General features: G+C 39.7%; 1 protein-coding gene across 9 annotated transcripts in view; it reads left to right on the top strand.

Annotated features, from left to right (window-relative positions):
* PCDH15 (protocadherin related 15) overlaps positions 1-17155 on the top strand; it is a gene marked incomplete at both ends in the record, with an annotated part of 610552 nt that overhangs the window by 511611 nt on the left and 81786 nt on the right. For all 9 annotated transcript variants that reach the window (XM_080938401.1, XM_080938402.1, XM_080938400.1 and 6 more), the window contains one exon: positions 3717-3844. In XM_080938401.1, coding sequence (XP_080794527.1) covers positions 3717-3844 — 128 coding nt within the window. The remainder of the gene's footprint in view (positions 1-3716; positions 3845-17155) is intronic.

Here is a 17155-nt window from a genome sequence, read left to right as displayed (position 1 = left end):
AGTATGGCCTTGTTAGAGTCAGAATGGCATGGTTCCTGTCCCTGGGACAGGGCCATCATGCATGGGCCTCCATGAGTGTCAATGGCTGCTGTGGACATAAGGCTTGTTTGTATAGTAAACATACATATTTTACATTTCCCCTTCCAGGAATGTCCTTCCTGTTAATACTAATGACTCTGTGATAGTCAGAGACAACGTAAGTCCAGAAGGCGAAGGTGTGTCTGATGTCTCAGCAAAATGGTAAATGCTGGGACCTGCAGGACAGCCCTTAAGGCTGTCAAAAAAAAAAAAAAAAAAAAAAAAAAAAAAAAAAAAAAAAAAAAAAAGAACTCTTAAAATCACAGGTTCAAAGAAAAGATATAATTTCTCAAAAAGATAAGGATGTAGTGAATTCCATGAGGGGCTTCACAGATCTCAAAGAACACAAACAGCTGTGTTGTGAGCCAACTTGTGAGCAGGAGGTCTCAGAAATACAGCGGAAGAAGAAAGAGGGGAGGGAAGGAAGATGGAGCAGAACCACATGGCCTAGAGAAGCCACAAGTAGCATGGGGTCTCGTAGTGTAGTGATAGGTCTGCCCAATCTAGGCAGGTAGCCTATAAATGTAACAACTGTTGCATGTTTTTTAATATGGGCTTATTGGGGTAAGAAGTTATTGCAACAGATATATAAAATTTAAAAACTGGGCTTATGATCTGCAAGAAATGAGCCATCAGAGAATTCTTTAGAATAGCAAGAACCATCTCTAGCAGAACATAGGGGGAGAGCTGTCTGGAGATCTCCAGAGAAAGCAGAACAGGGAAGAAGCAATCTAGAGAGCTATCTTGAGCAGTAGGTAGGTCGTCAGCTTGGACCCCTAATTTGACCCCTGATTCATTAGTTTCAGAGCTCTCAGACACCCCCTCCTCAGACACTCCCTCCTCAGATACCCTATGCAAGCTGAGGCTGGTCCTTGGCAAGTTTCAGAGTTGTAGGAGCCCATCAATGTCAGAGTCAGGAAGCATGACAGCTGAAGACAACTGGGAGAGAAGCTGAGGGCTCACATCTTGAACTGCAAGAAGATAGAGAAAACTGGGCAAGGTATGTGGCTTTGAAATCTCAAAGCCCACCCTCAGTGACATGTGTCCCCCAGCAAACCCTAAATATCTCCAATTAGCCATCACTCACTGGGGACATTCTCCTTCAAAATACTACAAATAATTATGTTAACTATTTTCCCCTAAAAGGTAAATCAATTTGAATAATGTCTCCAGGAATAAAAGAAAGAGTAAGGGTGGTAACACTGGAAAAATTACCAATAAATTCAGGTATTGCAATCACACTAATAGGTAATCGAGGTAGATTTTCCATCTGTAAGAACCTTATTGTGGAGATAAATCAAAGTATTGTAATAGTTAAATGCAAAAAAATATTAGTTGAAAAGTTTTTTTAATAGAGAAAAAATGTTTACTGTTCTATATATTTCAAAGATGCATATCTATCAGGTATCTAAAATTAGTAGGAGAATGAAGAGATAGACTAGTTTATATTTGACTATCATAAATAGTTTTACATAAGGTTGTAAATATCTATTTTGAAATTGAGTGGCAAATTATATTAAATCACAACTCATAAAGGTAAATTTGATATCTTTCATGAAATACACTAAATGATCTCATTTTTAAAATAAATATAGCCTTAAACATACTTAATTACGAGCACTGTCTAGTTGCTTTTCATATGCATGGTTATTTTGTTACAATCTTATACATTTACTAGTTTATATAAAACTAAATAGCAGTAATTTAAAATCTCCCCCCAAAGTTCTATAACTCTGGCGTGGTGAGCTCTGTTCATAAATGACTGTGAACAAGCCTGGGAAGCCTCAGGACTGCACCACTGAATATTTCTGGATTGGAGTATTTCCTCTTTGTAGATACCACTGAATTTGCGAACCACCTCAATGATTTTGTAACAGAAAACAAACAAGCAGTCTGATTCTGCAAATAACGTGGAAAACATGAGCCATTGTCACCTCAGATAAGGCCTGACAGTCCTATGCTCCCCCTGCCCTCCCCATACCCCTCGAGACAGGAAATCTGCTCGGCCAGATGCCAAGGGATTCATCACTAGTCAAGATGATCGTCTTTATTAAGTTTAGAGAAGACATGCATTCAACTTAGTTACTACAAAAAAGCCCCAGCTCATCAGAATTTAACATCATGAATGGAATCAGAACAAATCAATTAATGTGTTCTGTTAATTTTAACTCTCCATGTACTCTGGAGAGGACAAAAATATAAATAAATAAATAAATAAATAAATAAATAAATAAATAAATAAATAAATAAAGCTAAGAATACAAAAACCAACTAACAGAAACTTAACAGTCCACTGTAGCTTTCCTCTGGAGCCCGGAAGATTCTGAGCCCTGGCCATTGACACTAAGTTACTTACATTGCTGGAATTCAATTTTGCTTTAATTTGGTTGACTGTGCCCTAGATTTTCCTCCTGCAGTAAAAAAAAAAGTATGTAACTTCTTCAAATCCCACATTTGAGAGACACTAGAATTTTTAGAGAGAGTTTTCAATTTTGAGATACTGAAAATTTTAGAGTTGGGCTTTTTTTTTTTTAAGATTGAGCTTTGAAAATTTAAACTTATAAGAATGAAACTTTGAAAAGTGGGAGTGTTTATGTTGTCATCTTAGAATTAACATAATACGTTGAGGGCTACAAGAAAGGAGACCTTATGATTTAAGGGTGTTTATTTATTATGTTCGTTTGCCAAGTTAAGAAGGAGGAATATGTGCTGGGTTTTTCCAGCTTGACAAAGACTGGAAAGAGGGACTCATCATTGAGAACATACTCCATAAGACTGGTCTGCAGGCAAGGGTTATAGAGCATTGCTTTGTCTGACTGATAACTGATGTGGGAGGTCCACCTCGAGGTAGGTGTTCCTGACAAGTGAGGCTGAGCAACCCAGTGAGAGGTGACTCTCCATAGGGCTACAAGCTCCTGGTCTGACTCTCCTCAGTGATACACAGTGACATAGAAGCATAGGCCAAATTAACCCATGGGGAGGGTTGTTGAGATGTGTGTGTGTGTGTGTGTGTGTGTGTGTGTGTGTGTGTGTGTGTGTGTTCCTGATATATAAATAAACCTGCTCAGGGAAGACCACTTGGTCTTGGATAGTAAGTTGTGGGGAAGGTGTTGGTCCTCCCTAGGAAACACTACTTTGCTATCTCTGGGCATCCTAAGTTGCCTGTAGTTCTTTGTCTAGGTTTTAGAGCACTTTGAAATTACCTCTCCCATGTTAGCATGTCTGTTGGTATCTTCCTTGTTCCTATCTCCTATAGGAAGCCATAAGAGATGCATAGGTGTCTCTATGAAGCCAGGTTGATGAGAGATTCATAGTTGTCCCTATGAAGACATCCCTAAGAGACACAATTGTGTATAAGTGGGTGTGTGTTAATAAATACACAAGTTAAAAAGTTAATTCTTCAGATCTTAGTCATATATAGAACCCATATAGATCATTGTGACCTATAATTTAGTGCCAACTAGTTTTTAGTAAGCCGTGTCCAGTGATTCCACTCAGGAATATTTGGGTGGTATCTAAGTTAAAGAAGTTAAAATGGAAGACACGTGCATCCCTTTCCTGAGAAGTACGATAAATATTGCTGTAGTGATCTTTATTCTAACGAATAATCATTAACAAAGATATGTCTTGTCTTCCAGGCAATACAGCCAAGGTGTACATTGAGATTCAGGATGAAAACGATCACCCCCCAGTGTTCCAGAAGAAATTCTACATTGGAGGTGTGTCTGAAGACGCAAGGATGTTCACGTCTGTGCTCAGAGTAAAGGTATGAGGAAAGAAACTGTGGTGTGAAACTAGGCCGGGTACAGAGCTCTGGCTCTTGAAGATGACATACCCTGCTCATCTGTATCAATGGTGTATCAGTGGTACTTCCACTCACACTAAAAGCACAAACAATAAATTGCACTTGTTTGATTTCTGTTGCTGGATAACATACCTTAATGAAGACAGCACAAGGAGAAAGGGTTATTTTGAATCACAGTTCCCGAGAGGACAAGTCCCTCAGGATGGAGACGTTTTGGCTACAGAAACATGAGGTCCACCAGCACAGTACATCAGCAGTCCGGAAAGTCTTCAGCTATTTTGTGGGCCCTTCTTTCTTCTCTCCTTCTCTACCCCTTTTCTGCCCCCTTTTCACCCCATTAATACCAGATAAGGGAGAAGAAAGGATACAGAGGAAAGTTGGGTTAGAAACGGGGCAATGTTATCACAAGACTTAGTTCCTGCTAATTAGGGTCCTCGAGTAACTTGAGGCAAGTTTAATCATCACCCTCAGGACATCCAAGTTCATCTCATTGTTTCTCACTGTTGTGTATGACTGTTAAACAAACAATGACCAACAAACAACCCACCCTGCCTCTCAGGGCTCTAGCATTTATATCAGCTCCGAATGTCTCACAGTCGCAGAAATTTTCTGCAGCTGGCAAAATCTCACCCCTGCCAGAGCACAGGAGGCAAATCACAGCTGCCAAGGACAATCTGAAGCAGCCCCATATCCCACACCTGGAACTGAAATGGAAACATTCTTATTTTTTTTTAACAACTTTATTTTACAAAACAAAGATAAATGTACAGATTTTAAGCATTTTTTGCATAAAATTATACAATACATTTTTGTCAGTACGTTTTTTTCAGATTTTAAAATAATTTTTACATAAAACTGTATGAATATATTTGTTAGTCAGTACTTGATTTTTTTAAAGGTTTGATAGTATGCATTGAAGACTTAATAGTTACAATGAGCATAAAGTACATGTAAAACAAAATGTAACATGGAAATAGTCAAAGTTTTCTTGTTGTATAAAGATTTTTTTGTTTTGTTTTGCTTTGTTTTCTTTATTTCTTGGACTTCATACAGTCTGTGAGTTGTTTCTAGGGCAGTGCGAGCCTCTGGGGTTAGCATCCCATTATCAGTGACTGCATATTATGTCTGTTCTTTTGTGACTGGGTTATCTCACTCAGAATGATATTCTCTAGATGCAGCCATTTTCTTAAGAATTTGGTCAAGTCATTGTTTCTGGTGGCTGAGTGGTATTCCATTGTGTAAATGTACCACAATTTTTGTATCCATTCATCTTCTGAAGGACATCTGGGTTCTTTCCAGCTTCTGGCTATTATAAATAGAGCTGCTATGAACATTGTGGTGCATATATCTTTGTTGTGTACTAAGGTGTCTCTGGGGTATATGCCCAGAAGTGGAATAGCTGGGTCTTCAGGTAGTATTATGTCCAATTTTCTGAGGTATCACCAGACTGATTTCCAGAGTGGTTGTATTAGTTTGCAACCCCACCAACAGTGGAGAAGGGTTCCTCTTTCTCCACAACCTCGCCAGCATCTGCTGTCATCTGAGATTTGGATCTTGGCCAATCTGACTGGTGTGAGGTGGAATCTCAGGGTTCTTTTGATTTGCATTTCCCTGATGGCTAAGGATGTTGAGCACTTCCTGAGATATTTCTCAGCCATTCGATATTCCTCAACTGAGAACGTTTTGTTTAGCTCTGTACCCCATTTTTTAATAGGGTCATTTGATTCTCTAGTGTCTAGCTTTTTGAGTTCTTTGTATACCTTAGATATTAGGCCTCTATCTGATGTGGAGTTGGTAAAAATATTTTCCCATTCTGTTGGCTGCCGGGAAGCATTCTTACAATGTGCCTGTGGGTTGTTTTGTTTTGTTTTGTTTTTGTTTTGTTTTAAGATACCAAAATTGTTACCTCAGGACCAGTAGTGGGACCAAGTTTTAAAACCTCCAAGCCCATCCCCAGTTACATGTGTCTAAAGGTTCCATAACCCTTCAGAAAGGAACCTCCCTCTGGGAACCAAATATTTACACACATAAGCCTGGGGAACATTTCACATCCAAACATGATAGAAATATATGGATTGAATTAGCTAAACTCAACACAGTTTTTTTTTTTTTTTTTTATGATGTGAACAGTAAGCAACTTCAAATAGTTTTCCTAAAACTAAGGCCAAAATACTTACAAAGTTCTACATAAAATGTTACAGCGTTTTCCCCCAGCATATACTTAATTTTTATTGTCATGCTTGTTTGCTTGTTTACTTATTTATCACCTTAAGCATTCTCACAGCAGTTCACTAAAATACACAAACCTGTTTTGACCCCCAGCAAGCTCAGTTTTGGCATTCCTGTGCTTGTTCATGAGAAGGGTTTTCCCCATGAGCAGGCCCTCTGTGGTTAGTGCTATCTTCTTTAGCACTTATCAGACAAAACAGAAGTTCACCCAAGCCAACAAAGCATGTGCTGGACCATAGCTTTTCCACATTGGCAGGTCCTGATTCCTGAGCTAAAACTACGAGTTAGTGATTAGGAGACAGAGGAGGATATGGGACCCAAGGCTAGTGAGTCTGAGGCCAGACAGATAGAGGAGTCCTGGTCTCAAACAACCAAAAGCAATGATAAAAATACATAATAAAAAAATTGTAAGGAGGGTCAAAAGGGTTCGGTTTTCAGATGACACTAGGGTTGGAATGCCCACGAGATTTTTTACAATGCAGCTTATTTTAAAAGTCATATACTGTCTAGGGGAAAAAAGAAAGCTAGAATCAAAGTAGTCATATGTTAGACTACTCCATTATATAGGTCTGTAGATATCTATAGCAAGGAAATTGTTTTGACTGTCTTAGACTATTTTGTGAAACTATTAGAAAATATATGACCTTGAGAGTTTTGTGATAAAAATTAGCTTAGTTTTCTCATAGCATTGTGGGCTAAAATCCTCTAACTGATGGGCAGCTGGTCTGCTCAGCCCGCAGTGCTTTGTCCTTACAACATGGGACTGTATATTAACAGGGGCAGAAGAACACACTGGGAAATTGAAACTCACTGTATAAACACTTACTGATTTGAGGAGACCTGACCCATTCCCACAAGAAAGTATTAATTTCTTTCAAGAGTAAGTACCTGATGATCTATTACCTCTACCACTTCATTTCTTTCAATATTGGCATGGGAACCAAGTTTGGCACAAAGACACCTTTGCAGAACAAACCATCTCTACACCACAGCATTGATGCAACCCAATAGTATTTGTAAAAGACCCAGAATCATATACTCTAAGCAGAAACAGAGAGGGAGAAGGTTGTTTAGCTCTATCCCTAGGGCCTGTGGTGTGTATATACTCAAAAATAATATGCTATTCCCCCTCTGGTGAAATGAGCCAATTCGAGTCAGATTAGATTAGATTAAAGGCAGGTTTATTGGGAAGCTGTTCTTGAGTGAGTTCACTGGCCCTAAGGATTGGGGCCAGAAGAGTGGTCATGGGATGGTAGTGGGGGTGGGGGGAGAAAGCTGGCACATTTTCAGACTAAGAAGAGAGGAATAAGAGGAGAAGGAAGAAGAGGAAGAGGTGGAAGAAGTAAAGGAGGGGGAAAAATGGGAAGGGAGGGGAAGAGAAGAAAGACGAGGAAGGAGAAGGAGGGGGAGGAGGAGAGAAAGAAAAAAGAAAGAAAAGGAGAGACAGAGATTAAAATGTCTGGATTAAATAGGGAGGAGCCTCATGGGGGAAGAGATGAAAAAATTTAAGGTTGGAGGCAGAGTATGTCAAGTAGGGACTAAGGGATGCTGGGAGAATCTAGAGACCAGGTCATTTTTAATAGGTAAAATAAGAGCCTCAGCCTCTTGTCCCAGGGTCCAAAACCAAAGGAAAAGGACCACAGAAAACCATCCATTCTTGCAGAAAAGAATGGGAAGAAGGAAAGGATCAAATATAAAAGAAGTCAATAAATATTTCAGAGACTCTGAGCTCTGTGGGGATCTAGAGAAACGTAAGTGTAAAGTCTATGTGGGAAACATTCATTGTAAATCAAAATGTTTCATGGAAATCTGTATTTGACAATGAGTCACGCCCTTGCCATGATCAGAAACCCAGGAATGGGAAGACTGAACAGAGTCTATCAAGGCACTGATGGATGGCCCTGATGATGTCATCAGTTAGGAGAACATGGTGGAATCAAAGGAGGGAACTGCTTAATTACTAACAGAGGACACAAAAGATAACACTGGTAAAGAAGGTGGCTGGATCAGCGTGATACTTATAGAAGTGGGTCTATGCTCACTTGCAGGGCAGCAAGAGATTGCAAAGGCCAGTGAAATGTGACCAGAGACAACAGACCCATGTGCCGATGGAATTATTTTATTGACCTTACACGGTTGCTGCTCACAGTCTGGGACCCAGGAATCTTCTATTTCCCATTGTAGACCAGTAGACATGACAGCCGTCCTCAATCCATACTTCAAGTGGAAAAATGTTATTTAAAAGTCACACTGAATTGGAAAATATTCTCCCGGGACATTTGAGAGAAAGATGGTTTTAAAATGACAAATCTCCTGGGGTTAGCTTTTTAAGCCACTTGCTGTCGTGTATTAGAGTAATGCCAGATTTCATCTACTATGAATAAAAATTATCTTTTTAGTCTGCCATAAAATTCAAAATATTGAAAGCTATGCCTTTCAAAAGATGCTGCTAGCTAAAGAACAAGTGGGAAAAACAGTCAAATAAAATAGAAATGACAGTGTAAGATGGTACTTTGAAATATCAAGAAAGAAAGCTCTACTCCCTTAGAATATAGACAATGGGGTTGGGCTGGTGCTTAAAACTACGCTGTATGAAGGTAACAGAGTAAGATCATTGCTTGTATGAACTGCCCAGTATGTGGTGGGAAATAAGAAAATTGTCTATCTGTTCTCCATTGGAGTATCTAATGTGCTAATGGGCTTGCTAGGGGCTTGTGCTTTAAAAGGTAAGCGTAGAGTCTTGCTACTGTGCGCTGAAAATATAGAAATAGCTTTCTGCTCTCCTCATAGCATTCTAGTTAATGAGACAACAAGCAAGAAGGGGGGAGGGGAAGCAGTAGTTCACTCCGGGTGGGCATACCGTCTAAAGTAATCGTACTGCAGGTTTATACTACACTGAGTATAAAATGATCTTTTGAAATGGAGGCGCACCCAATTTTAAATTACCTGCCACCACTGTACAGTTTGGAGGATGCTTTGCTTTTCACCTGCTTGGCTTGTGCTATGCCCTGGGAGAGGCTGTGCCTACTCTTCAAACTGACCCAGCCTGACCCAAGCATCCTTGTCCTGTTGGAAATGATGCCCTTGGACAAGGGCGTTCCTCTCATTTTGCACACTCGTGCACAGCCTCCTGAGCAGTGTTTCACGGGACAGCATTTCACGTGGGAATTAAGATGCCCGTGTCCTGTTCAGACAATACTTACATTATGTTAGGTCACGGATAATGAAGACTAAACAGGCCTGATCAGCGCTTGCTCTGGCTTAATGCTGACACAGTTGTTCCAAAATGTTTCTCCACATTGATTTCCACTGGCAACAAGTAATCAGTCATTTTAATTGCTGAGGGTGGGAGGAGAGCCCAATACTGTTTTGTTTTGTTTTTTTCTTTGTTTTTTTTTTTCTCTTTAGTCTCTAATCCAAGCCATTAACATCTGTTAAAAACTTCACTCTCGGAGCTTTGGGATAGCTCAGTGATAGGGGACTCACCCCATCACCACAAATAAAATAAGCTGGTCTTAATCTGTAATCGGGGTAATTTAAAGCAAGAACTCAAATAATCACGCACACACATGTCAGCCTAAAAGATAAAAGGTAAGAAAAATTCATTGGCTATCTATGCATGAATGGATAAGCTACTGTGTAGCCTGCACATGTGAGGAAATATTATTCAGCCCTGAATGAAAGTCACATCTGACATGTAATATATCCAGGATATGCACTGAAGGTATGATACCTAGTGAAACAGTAGACCTATGGGACATGTCAATGATATGACATGCTTAAGTGAGATGTGTAGGTAGATTATGTGTGCTGCCATTTTGAAGTTTCTACACATGTAAATTGTTATGCTTCTAAGTACACGTTACTTGAATAAAAATATCACATCAAATATTTTCCCTGGTATGTTTGTATAGACCTTGGCAAAAATGAATGTTGAGTCTTAGTAAGGTGTTCAACATGGCTGTATGATTTACTGAACTTTAGCTTCTAGGTCTAAAGAGAAAGTTTATTATGGAGATTAAACAAAAGGCCAGAAGAAGCATCAGGTCCCCTTGAACTAGAGTTACAGATGGTTAATGAACCAGCAAGTGGGTGCTGGGAATTGAACTCAGGTCATCTAGAAGAATAGCAGGTGCTCTTAACCTCTGAGTCACCTTCATGTTATGGTATCTTTCAAGGAGCATATTCTTTATTTCTGTAGGCAGATAGAAGTAGAAATGTGCAATAAAGGTTTGCAGGTGTGCTCACACCTAATAGTGGATGACGCACTGTTTGCCAAAACTTGGCACTAATTAACATCCAACTTTTTAGCAATATCTGAGCACTCCGGTTGTTCCAGTTTTTCTGTATCTTTGGTGTCTTAGCCATCTGTGGGGCATAAGGCGGTTTCGTGTGTTTTATTCTTATTCTTTAACACTAATATGATTTAAATGCCTCTTCATACTTCTAAAAATGTATTAGTATTAACGCCGTGAGAGTGTTACACGTGGAGTGATGGGTACGTGGAGGTCAAAGGGCAAATTCACAGAGTAGGTCCTTCCATTCCACCTTTATACTGGTTCTGAGACTCAGTTTTATGTGGCCGGGCACGTGGAGCCAATTCCTTCCTCGACTGGGCCGGCCCATCACCGTGCTTCCTGAGTTTATCCTCCTCATGCACAGCCGGCCCATCACCGTGCTCCCTGAGTTTATCCTCCTCTATGCCAGAGTGTTTGCAATTATTTCTGTTGTGATGGCTGCTGTCTACTCATACACTCTGCATTTCTCCCATTCCCTCCCCCCACCTTCTTCCGTATTGATCTCCCTGTCCCTCCCTCAAGCACTTCCCCCTCCTGTTTCCCAGATCAGATCACCTACAGCCTGCGACACTCTCTCTGTTGCTTTAGTATGGCAATGGTTCCACTTTCCTGGTTTCTGCAGTTTTTCCAGGATATATAGTCACATCCGAGGACTGGGAGCTAGGATCCTCCATTAATAGGAGCTTTGTGTTTCTGAGCTTGGGTTACCTCAGTCCATAAGATCCTTTCTAGTTCTATCCATGTACCTGTAACATTCATTATTTCATTGTCCTTTACACCTGACTAGTATTCCATAGTGTATCTTCACCACATTTTCATGATTCATTCATAGCTTGTAGAACATTTAGGTTGTTTCCGTTCCCTGTGTATTGTAAGTAAAGAAGAAATGAACATGGTTGGCACATGCCAAGGAGCAGCATAAGTCATATGGGAGATTCATTTTCAGTATTTACAGAGTTCCCCATACTGATTTTAGTAGTCCCAACGGTGAATGAGGATTCCCTCCCTGCTTCTACAGAATTCGTTGTCAACTTTTTCTTTGATATTTGCCATCAGACTAGGATAAGATAGTACTGGCTTGTTTTGTGTCAACTTGACACGAGCTAGAGTCATCAGAGAGAAAGGAGTCCCAGGTGAGGAAATTTCTCCATGAGATCCAGCTGTAAGGCATTTTCTCTATTAGTGACCAATGGGGGAGGTTCCAGCCCTTGGTAGGTGATTCCATCTCCAGCTAGTATTCCTGGTTTCTATAAGAAAGCAGGCAAAGAAAGCCAGGGAAAGCAAAATAGTAAGCAGCACCTCTTCATGGGCTCTACATCAGTTACTGCTTCCAGGTTCCAGTCCTGCTTGGGTTCCTGTCCTGATTTCCTCTGATAATGAACTATGATTTATCTGTGAGTGAAAGCCAAATAAACCCTTCCCTCCAAACTTTCTTTTTAGGTCATGGTGATTGATTGCAGCAGTAGTGACCCTAAGACAAATTGGTACCAGAAAAGTGGAGTATTGTTGTAACAGACCTGATCATCTTTGGGGAAAGATTGTGAAAGGGCTTTGGAACTTTGGGCTATAAGAGCCATTGAATGTTAGGAGATCTTTAAGTCCTTTAGGAGCTTGGAAAATAAGAATAGTGTGAGAGCAATGTGGAAGATGGAGGCCAGGCTTATAAAGTTTCAGAGGGAAGTAGAAAAACTCTAGCAGAGTTGTTTGTTATTTTGATCAAAGATTCTGTGGTTCTGATTAGCTTGGGCTGGAGAATCAGCTGTGATTAACAAGACATTAGAAGTACTGAAGAGAAACCTTTACATTACTGGGACAGTTGTTGCTGCTTGGCTGGAGCTAAGAAATTAGTAGTGATTAAGACCAACTGAGGTACCAAAGGAGGGGCCTTCTCATTTTCTGAGAAAGGGAAGGGTGATGGGAAGAGGAAGTTTTGAGGATGGGGCTAGGAGGAGAGGAGGGAGGGGGCTAAGACCTGGATGTATAGTGCATAAATAAATTAATGAGAAGGAAGAGGAGGGAGGAGTAGAAAGAGTAGGAGAAGACCAGCATCACTGAAGTAAAATCTTTTAGGAAGTATTTTCTGACAGGACAAAGAGGCTGTGTTCCAGAGGCAGCCATGGTTGAACCTCCTGATGGAAGCTGGACTTGGTAATGTGTGAGAATCATAGGTGGTACTAGTTTTGAAGGCATGAAAGGGCCTTGGTGAGCATCTGAGACCTGACACTGTAAGAGCCCAGGAGAGACCACTGGTGAAGCACTTGTAGCCGAGGTAGCAGTTGAAGGTCCAGGACTGAAGGGGTCATGCAAAGAAGCTGAGGTTTGGCACCAGGAAGAGAGCCTATGAGAGGCTATTAGTGAAAGTGCATCCTATTTGCAGCAAAAGGCCCCAGCATGTTAGAAATGCCAGTACCATGGAATGAGCACCAAGATTAGCAGCAGCAATGAAGTGGAGCACGCTAGAGTGTAGAAGACAAGTTATGTGTGCACCCGAGGGTGGAGCTAGAGAGGAATGACCTAAGTCATTTGAAGGATTCCAGACGATTGTGAGTGGATCCCAAATATCGGACAGTTGAAGTTTGGTTTTACTTTGATTTGATTGTGACTGTGCCCTGATTTTTTTTTTTTTTCCCTCTTGAAGTAAGAAAGTATTTTACAGGAGCCCACAGATGAAAGATTTTGTATTCTAAAAGAGATTGGATGTTTAAATGGAACTGAAGTTTTAATGAGTTTGAATTTGTAAAAACTGTGGGATAGTCATATGCTGAGTTTAAGTTGACAAGGTGTCAGTTGTACTGGCTGGTTTTGTGTGTCAACTTGACATAGCTCTAGAGTCATTAAAGAGCCTCAATGATCAAATGCTTCCATGAGATCCAGCTGTAAGGCATTTTCCTATTAGTGGTCAGTAGGGTAGGATCCATACTATGTTGGAGGGTTCCATCTCTGGCAGGAAGTTCTGGGTTCTATAAGAAAGCAGACTGAGCAAGCCAGGGTGAAGCAAGCCAGTAAGCAGCATTCCTCCATGTTCTCCACACCCACTCCTATCTGCAGGTTTCTATCCTGCTTGATTTGCTGGCCTGACTTCCTTCAATGATAAACTGGGATCTGAAAGTATAAGCCAAATAATCCCTTTCTATCCCCAACTTGTTTTTGGTGTTTCATTGTAGCAATAGTAACCCTAACTAAAACAAGGATAAAATCTCAAAGTTGTTTTAGTTGACATTTCTTTAAATGCTGATTGCCAGGAGCCTACTGGCCTGGAGAACATAGTGGGGGAAAGCACAGAGTAGAACTCTGGTAATGGTTTTAAAGTCTGTGGGTCACATGACTTTCCAGCTCTCTAATTGTACATAAATGCTGATGATAAGGTCTAAAAAGTCCTAAAATGTTTCTTGCTCTTTCTGAGGGTAAAGGGATGATGGCTTAGGTTATTGACACCTGTAGCCTAACTGGGGTGGGGGTGGGGCTTAAGTAATATAGCTTTTGTTCTGTCTCAGCTGGAACTGCTGGGCTCTAACTTTCAGCCTGCTAGTCAGTAGGGAGGGAGTAAGAGAAGGCAAAAGAGACATTTAGAAAAGTGATTACTGCATTTATTGCTAAGTTATGAAAAGTTTCCCGTGAGAGCTATCTAATGGAAAGCAGAAAGATCCTAAGGGGGGGGGGGGGAGGTTCTAGCAAGGGAAAAATTCTTAGGGAACAAAAAGTTCCTTTCTATCTGCCTCTCATCTCTTTGTCCTCAGTGCTTATACATCTTTCAGAACACATGATCACATGTTACAAAGTTCATCACAAGTTCACACAAAAACATCATGTAAATTGAAATAGAAGTTCACAACGGAGAATGTTTACCTGCATATCCATTAGGAGTAATTATCTGGCTGAACATCCGTCACCTGTCTCAGCTCCACAGGTTCACTGAAGGTTTAAAACCATAGCTAAGTTATTAGTGAAGTTTTGTATAGATGAACCCAGTCAATATTTTATTCTCTGTCCTAGCACCTATAAGAAATCATTAGTTCCCTTTTTGATTTTACAACCTCTTGGAATGTGCTCTAAGGGGGAGGAGGGTCTGGTTACCATCTAAGAGCAATTAACTGATGGCACTTGGGAGACTGGCAGAGTTCTCACTGAAGTTCTGACTGTCAGAAAAGGACTTAATAGCACTCCCACTATAAAAGAGCTTAATAATCAGTTATAATTGTAGGAATTCTTATAGGATCATCATTAAGACTTAAGTCATCTATTTCTCTATATAGCATCATTACAAGACAATACATCTTTGTAGATCTGCAGAGATCTGCTCCAAAGGGTGTGCTATTACTTAATGATTGTTATATGTGTCTAATAATAACAAGAAGAGCATATTAGTAGCAGGAATCTCTCCTAAAATGAATCCCTTATAGCCTTGCTTAATAAGGGGGAATCTATTGCAGATTATATCATAATCTGAAGCAGGCCATCTCAGGATGATCACCTGCTAGTTACTAACTTGTCCCATTATGTCTCCTGACCGCTAATGAGGATGAATTCTTTCTGGTGATATTTCTTAGACATTTTTTTCCTTCTTTTGAAAAACTCTTTGTTCACATCCCACACTCAGTTTTTGAATGTTTACTTTTTACTCTGTTCTTTGTTTATTCTAAATATTACTATTTTCAAATACATAGCTGGAGAGATCCTCTCCTGTTCTGTGGCCTGCTCTTCACAGGGCTGATTGTTTCTTTAGCTGTGCAGAAGCATTAAAGCTTCATGAATTCTCACTTGTCAACTGTTGGCCTTTTAAATTGGGCAAATGGAGTCCTTTCTGGTATGCACATCATGTAGGGTACCACCTATGTTTTCTTGTAGAATTTTCAGTGGTTCAGACTTTGCATTTATGTATTTTGTCAACTTGGAGATAGTTTTTGTACATGGTGATAAATAATTGTCTGTTTCCATTCTTCTGCATGTGGATAGGCTGATGGTTTCCAGAACACCATTTGGTGACGATGCTTTCTTTTCTCCAGTGTATATTTTTGGGATCCTAGTCAAATATTAAGTCACTGAAATTATGTTTGGTCTTGGTCTGCATGTTTGTTTTTCTGCCAGAATAATATTGTTTTATTATTCTTGCTCTGTAATGCATCTTAAGATCCGGATTTGTAATCCCTCCAGGGTTGTTCTTTTTGTTCAGGATTGTTCTGACTCTCTAGGGTCTTTTATTGCCCATTATTTCATGACTTTTTTCTGTTTTTGCAAAGGATAAAATATGGATTTTTTGGTGTTGCATTTAATCTGTAAGCAGCTTTTGGTACAATGGTCACTTTTCACCGAGTTAATTCTATGAATCCATGAGCTTGAGATGTCTTCCCATTTTCTGATGTCTTTCTCTAGCTCTTTCCTTAGAGTTTGAAGATTTGTTGTAGGGGTTCTTCACTGCCTGAATTAGATTCATTCATAGATTTCCTAAGGCAATTGTGAATGAGAGTGTATCTATGATCTCCCCCTCTGTGCTTGTTGCTGATGTATAGAAAACTATTGGCTTATGCACATTGATTCTCTTTCCTGCCACATTGCTGAATTGTTTCTAGAAGGTTTCTTATAGAGTTTTTGGAATCTCTACTGTATAATGTCATACTGCCCACAAATGGGTATTGTTTGACAACAGTCTCTTATTTGTAGCCCTTCTCTTTCCCTCTCTTGCCTTATTGCTCTAAATAGTTCTTCAAGCATAATGTTCAAAGGCATTGGGAATAATGAACAACCCTATGACTTCAGTGGGACTGCTTCAAGTTTTCTCCATTTATGATGATATTATCTGTGGGTTTTTCACACATGGCTCTTATTGAGCTCCCTCTAGTCCTACATTCTCTAAGGACTTTTATCATGAAGGAATGATGGATTTTTATCAAAGGCTTTTTCTGCATCTATTGAGATGATCATTATATTATTTTGTCTTTAAATCCACTCATGTGATTTATTGCATTCTTTCGACCTGTGTATGTTAAACTATCTCTTCATTTCAAGGATAAAGCTAATTTGGACCTGGGATATGATCTTTATAATGTATGTCCTGTTTGCAAGTATTTTGTTAATTATTTTTTTATTTATATTCACCACAGCTGTCAGGCTACAGTTTTCTGTTGTTGTTGTTTTTAACCTGGCATGGGTATTAGAGAAATACTAGATTTGTAGAAATTTGGAAGTGTTCTTTCTTCCTTCCTTCCTCCCTTCCTTAGGACTTTTCAGAAAGTCCTTCCTTCCTTCCTTCCTTCCTTCCTTCCTTCCTTTCTTTCTTTCTTTCTTTCTTTCTTTCTTTCTTTCTTTCTTTCTTTCTTTCTTTCTTCCTCTTTAAATAGTTCAAGAAGGACTGGCTGTACATCTTTAACTGTCTGGTAGAACTCTGTTGTGAATCTACCTGATCCTGTCCATCTAGAACTCGGTTGTGAATCTACCTGATCCTGAACTTTTTTTAGCTGAAATTCTTATTAGTGGTATTTCAATCTCTTAATCTGTTATGGCTCTGTTCACATCATTCACATTTTCTTAGCTTCATTTTGGTGGCTTGACTGAAACGAGAAATAAATTCATTTCTTTTAGTCTTTCCAGCTTACTGGAATACAGGTATTTGAAACATTTTTGAAATATTGTAAATTTCTTGAGTATCTATTTTAATGTTTCCCTGTTTGTTTCTGGTTCCATTAGTGTGGGTCATCTTTTTTTCTAATTGTGCAAATGGTCTGTCAGTTTTGCTTAACTTCTCAAAGAG

This window comes from Micromys minutus (assembly GCF_963924665.1).
Source record: "Micromys minutus genome assembly, chromosome: 25".
Lineage (NCBI taxonomy): Eukaryota > Metazoa > Chordata > Mammalia > Rodentia > Muridae > Micromys > Micromys minutus.
This window is presented reverse-complemented; position numbering and strand designations above follow the sequence as displayed.